At 46.1% G+C, this 6177-nt stretch overlaps 1 protein-coding gene across 1 annotated transcript; it reads right to left on the bottom strand.

Moving 5' to 3' along the window:
* Window positions 1-2456: 2456 nt before the first annotated feature.
* Window positions 2457-5060, bottom strand: LOC100280729 (rat frizzled homolog 1). Its single transcript, NM_001153649.1, is given in 2 exon segments — window positions 2457-3541; window positions 4495-5060. Coding segments are annotated over 2 exon segments (1266 nt in total). The 5' UTR covers window positions 4855-5060; the 3' UTR covers window positions 2457-2635.
* Window positions 5061-6177: the final 1117 nt, after the last annotated feature.

Here is a 6177-nt window from a genome sequence, read left to right as displayed (position 1 = left end):
TCCCAGTGGTTGATGTTCCTAGGATCACCAGCATGATACATGTTCAGGGTCGTACCGGAGGGGGTGCGGAGGGTGCGGCCGCACTGGGCCCCCAAAAACAGAGGGCCCCTTAGTCACTGGACGCTAGCACTTTTTCCTGTTAAACATATCTATTCTAAACACAAATACACAAATAGTGATGCGCTATCGACCAGTTTCGTTTAGATTGTTAAACTAATGTCTCAATTACTTATTGAATACTCCACCCGTTTCAAAATAATATTTGTTTTAGCTCTTGATTTTTATGTTTATATTCAACTATATAATGATGAATCCACTAAAGAAGCAAAACAAATTCAATTTTGATATAGAGAGAGTATTATTTACTATACACATGATGGTTGCATCGACAGAGAGAAGCTTTTTAAAATTGAAATATTTTTGTGAACTATTTATGGTCAACAATAACTCAATAGAGGTTAAATGGCTTGCCGATTCTATATATCAAAAAAGTTGTTGGATGAGATTGATCTCAATAATATAAGCGATGACTTTGTATCATAAAATGTTAGAAGATATTTTTAATGATATTAGATAACAAGTAAGCTTTTACGACTATATTTTACATTTGTTATCTTATAAACTTTAAAACAGTGCATAATAATTTTTATACGTCAAATATTCGATACTACATGTATAATTATATATATTTGTGTGTGGATGGGGTCTCCATATCGAATTTCGCACTGGACCCCCGAAAAGTCAGGAACGGCCTTGTACATGTTGTAGATTAGCTATGTGATGTTTTAATTGATGGTTTACTGTTTGTGGCCCTAGATGTAATTAACAATGTGGGTAATAATTAATAATGATTTATTTGGTCCGTTGATGTGCTTTTGGCCATGCACACAGCATGTGACGCTCTAGAGTAAATAATTGCCTGAAGCATGCTCTAGACAAGTTAATTCCTTTTGTAGATCGCTTTCAATGCAAGATCTCTTTATTAATCCTGATCATTACCAACCTGGAAAGATGACAATCGACTCCTTAAAGGAGTCAATGCAACCGGCACAAACCGATCCACACGATCTAGCTAGAATTTAATATTTGATTTATTGTTGTGTATTTATAGAGCGATTTACTGACATCGAGCCCTTCCTGATAATCCTGTGGCACGCCTAGAACCTCCATACTCGGAGTCACGATTAGGAGGGACGATGTAACAATGTATCTTTCGGCTCCTCATGTGTTGACTGTCGGACAAGCTAGTAGGTTTTCCGCAACGAACAACAACCAATTACATAAAAGGGAGAAGAAGCCAACACGCAAACCAACATTTACTAATATCTTCTCGCCCTCCATAAAAACCTAAGCAAGATGTGATCTATTCTAACACGGTTAGTAAGGAGAAGATTGATGCCTCTACACTTTCACCATTGTACATCGACTCTGACACCGACCGCTAGAGTCTCTACTTCGAATTCCTATATGGAGACATCCTAAACTTCTAAAGATACGAACCTAGTTTTATTCGTTCTAATGAGTGGTGATGATTTAATATATGCACCAGGTACACTAATGTTCCATGTGCACCAGATATGTTGTCTAATTTATAATGATTTATTCGGTCCGTTGATGTGCTTTCGGCCATGCACACAGCATGCAACGCTCTAGAGTAAATAATCGCATCATGCTCTAGACAAGTTAATTCCTTTCGTAGATCGCTTTCAATGCAAGATCTCTTTATTAATCCTGATCATTACCAACCTGGAAAGATGACAATCGAAATAAAGGAGTAAATGCAACCGGCACAAACCGATCCACACGATAGAGCTACGATCTAGCTAGAATTTAATATTTGATTTATTGTTGTGTATTTATAGAGCGATTTACTGACATAGACACACCCTTCCTGATAATCCTGTGGCACGCCTAGAACCACCATACTCGGAGTCACAATTAGGAGGGACGGTCGCAACAATGTATCTTTCGGCTCCTCATGTGTTGACTGTCGGACAACCTAGTAGGTTTTCCGCAACAAACAACAACCAATTACATAAAAGGGAGAAGAAGCCAACACGCAAACCAACATTTACTAATATCTTCTCGCCCCCCATAAAAGCAAGATCTGATCTATTCTAACACGGTTAGTAAGGAGAAGATTGATGCCTCTACACTTTCACCATTGTACATCGACTCTGACACCGACCGCTAGAGTCTCTCCTTCCTATGGAGACATCCTAAACTTCTAAAGATACGAACCTAGTTTTATTCGTTCTAATAGGTTACGTACAGGGTAAAATCTTATATAGTCTAACATTTGAAAGCATGTGTAAACAACAAACACTGCTGCACCTCTAAACTCCATATGATGCCTTATATATAGTATCATATGTGAAAACTTAACCCACTCTCCAATTCCATTGGCCACTACCATTACAAAATGATCACCACAACCCAATGAACAAAATCAAGACTTACATCACTCACACACACCTCTAATTTTTTTTTAATGGAATGCGGTAATAAATATAAAAAACAAAAATAGCCCTTCTTATTTTGTTCACCAACAAGGAAGGGACACGACTTGGACAAAAGAAAAGAAGATAGGGGGTCCAATAAGTTATAAAAAAAACATAGCACATGAGCGCACACCTTACGCCGCCAGCGCCAGCGCGACGGCGGTCGTCACTGCGGCGGTCACCCATCGAGCGGACAGGTACGACGGCGCGGCGGCAGCCTTGTCCGCGGCATCATCGGACGAGTCGTCGTCGGCAGACGGGCCATCTGCAGATTCATCGTCCGAGGGCGCGGAGGCCGCCGAAGTGCCGGTGGGCTTCTTCTTGCTCTTCTTCTTGGGCCCTTGTGGAGCCGGCGCAGGCGCGAGATCAGCGGTTTTGGCCTTGAACAGCTCCTTAGGCTGCAGGAACTTGGAGCAAGCGTAGACGGCGAGCGGGTCGTCGTCCCTGACGGTGGCCTGGATGGTGGAGGTGACGACGGTGGTGTCGAGCGTGACGGTGTCGTCCTTGCTCTCCGCTTCGTAGGTGTAGTCCTTCTTGGCGACGCTGGTGGTGGCGAGCGTGGTGACCTTGCCCTTGTTGGACTTGAGGAACTGCATGGAGTAGTAGTCCGGCACGGCGTGGTACAGCAGGATGGCCGTCTTGGCCTTGGCCGTGAGGTTCTTGAACTTGGGCATGAAGGCGGCCACCGCCGCGTCGACGGGGCAGAAGACGGTGAGCGCGGTGTCCTTGGTGCCGTTGAGGGTGTCGAAGACCTTGGGGTCGGCGGCGAGGAGGCCCGCGAAGCTCTTGCAGTACTTCTTGGAGAGGATGTCGGTGAGGTTGACGGGCGCCGGCGGGGCGACGGGTGCCTCGGCCTCCGGGGAGGACAGGACGCCGCTGACCTGGAGCACCGAGTAGTCGTAGCGGTGGCTCTCGATCTGCTTCACGTAGGTGACGGGCTTGACGCTGTCCGCCGCGTCGTCCACGATGAACGACACCTTGCCGCCGCGGTGCTGCGTTATGTTCACGTATCCTGCCATGCCGGGGGCAAATCCGGATCGCTGCATGCCACATCATATCGTATCCATGAGGATGATCGTTAAGGGCGCCACGAAATTAATTAAAACAAGTGAAATTTAATTTGCTACTCTACTCAAATCGCATCGATCGGTAGCCCCAACTTTGATGCACCGACCACCAAAGCTGTCAGACTACGATTTGAGTTCCCTCTGCTGCTTTAAAAAAACTCTCTATCAAAAGATATCACAAGAAGAATCTAATGAAACAAGCTTAGTTAGTGTTAGACAGCTCACAGCATCATAGACGCTGAAAAAAAAAACTTGTTGAAAATGGTAGGAACCATATATAGTCGGAGTGGGACCAAAGTGACCAGAACCATTGCCTTGACCCCTTCTTTCAGGTTGGCTGAAAAATCTTTTTTTATTGTCTCAGCACCAAAAAGAAAGAAAAAAACCGATTCTCTGATGGTGTGATTTTTATATGAGTCTGCACTCAAGTATCCTTTTCCTTTATTTTAAAGAGCGTACTGTACTCGGTGACTTCGAGATCGGTAAAAGGCGAATTTCAGCTGGCCCGCTAATCCAGAGATTCCATAGTGTAAAAAAAAACGCTACTGTTTCGGGAACCTTGTGATTTGTGTTGTATGTCGCCGGAGAGGCCAACACATGCATGTGCGTGGGCACCACTTCGAAAGCGACTCGCGGAGAGCAGGAGCAAATTCGAACATGCATTAAGTTATGAAATTTGAGGGGAAAACTAGTAGGATTAAATTCAAATTTAGGATGAGGCAGCACGCAGCCCCAAGCCGCTTTTAGCACAACGGCGGTCGGCAGTGATGTGAGTTTTTTTTCTTCTTATTCTCCTTTTTCATCCAGAATGGCTGATAGCAAAGCAAACAAGAGCTGCAAGCTGTCTAATGACGCTGCACATCTTTTTGTTTGTTTGCAGATCTAACAAGCAACAGACAAAGCGAGCGGTGGAGGCATATTATTACCTGGAACAAGGTGGACGCGGCGGTGGCGGCGTGCGACAGCTGCTTGAGCTTCTTGTCGTCGTAGTAGTCGGCGACGACGTGCAGCTCGAGGATGTGGCGGATGGTGCCGAGCGAGTAGTGGCCGGCGGCGAGGTGGCCCATGTCGCCGTTGGCCACGGCCAGCACGGTGATTGTGCGGTCGCGGTTGATGTCGCCGGCCAGGTGCGTCTCGTTGAGCAGCTTGCAGAACTGCGAGAACTCGTCGTGCTTCCCCAGGATCTGCAGGATGTCGAACCCCTCCGCCGCCGTGAAGGCGCACACGGCCAGCACCGCCGCCGTGGCCACCACGGCCAGCAGCCGCCGCCGCAGCAGCAGATCCATCGCCGATTTGTGGGGGGGGGGGGGGGGGGGGGGGGGGGGGGAGCGAGGGGAGTTTGTGAGTGGAGCGGAGAGAGCAGAGCACTAGTGGAGTGTCGGCGGCGAGCCTGCTGGAGCTAGTGGCTAGCGGATGGATGGGGGCAAGGGGAGTGAGTGAGTGAGTTCGTGAGTGGAGGAGAGCAGAGCGCTGCCCACTGATGGAGTGGAATGACGGTGGAGATCAGGTGACGGGTGGGGGTAATGTAATGCAATGCCAGCCATGTGCAGCCTGGCAAGCGTCGGGGTGTCCTAATTAGCGCCCTTGGAGATCGGGGATAATTGCGGCAACGCCATCGTCGGTCGTTGTGGTTGTGCGGGATGATTAGCAGTGACTGGTTTCGTTCGCGAATCTAGAGGAGTGCTAGAGCCGTTAATAAGGGACAAATCCGACTATCCGAGTATACATATAAAAAAGATATACAAAAAGAAAAAGAAAGGATAGAGCGGTGGTTCGTTTCGTAAGCCAGTCAGCCAGCCAGCGATGGAAGCCAGAGGCTGGGTCTTCCTCTTCCACCGACACACACACGGCTACAGGATACGTGTACGTCTCTACACACGACAGGCGGGCAAGGGCAGGATGGACGTGGACCCTTCTCCCTGGGATGATTAGGTAGGACGTCGTCCTCCTTTCAGCAGCCGGCCGAAGGGGCTGGAGCCTCGCGCTTGGGGTGGGGGCCCAACAATGACTCATTATTGATTGAGGATAGAACGCTAGGCGCCCAGCCGTTATTTTGTCTCCCACAGCTTACATTCATCATTGAACCGCTTATTCAACTGAAATGGTTCGAGTTTTTTTTTATATAGGACAAAAGGCGCAATTATTTCGTAATGGCCTAATCGTCTTGTTGTGTAAACAAGTATAAGGGACAAGGAGGTTTGTAAAACAACACTCTCTGTTTCAATATTTTAGTAAAGGCAGAAAAAATATCCGACAATAGTTCAGTACAAAAAAAGTTCTTGAATTGAATGCATGGTCAAAATAAGAAAAAAATAAAGAATTATGTAGAAGAAACCATTATAAGAGATAAACTACAAAAAGTTTTGGTTAGATAGAAATAGTTCAGGACTTTCCATGCAAATGCAAAACCATCTAGGAAGAGTAGAGCACCGCAGGAGAGGAACAAAACTTAGAGGTGTTGGGTTTCTAGAGACTATTTTTTAGTCCCTACAATTTATACAATTTTAGGTCATAAATTGCAAAAAAAAAAATAGAAACTAAAACTTTTAGTTTTCGTATTTAGCAATTTAAAGACTAAAATAGAATAAATAGAGGGACTAAAAATTAGT

The sequence above is a fragment of the Zea mays genome, chromosome 6, assembly GCF_902167145.1.
Source record: "Zea mays cultivar B73 chromosome 6, Zm-B73-REFERENCE-NAM-5.0, whole genome shotgun sequence".
Taxonomy (NCBI): Eukaryota; Viridiplantae; Streptophyta; class Magnoliopsida; order Poales; family Poaceae; genus Zea; species Zea mays.
Note: the sequence above shows the minus strand (reverse complement) of the source record. Positions and strands in the feature narration are given on the sequence as shown.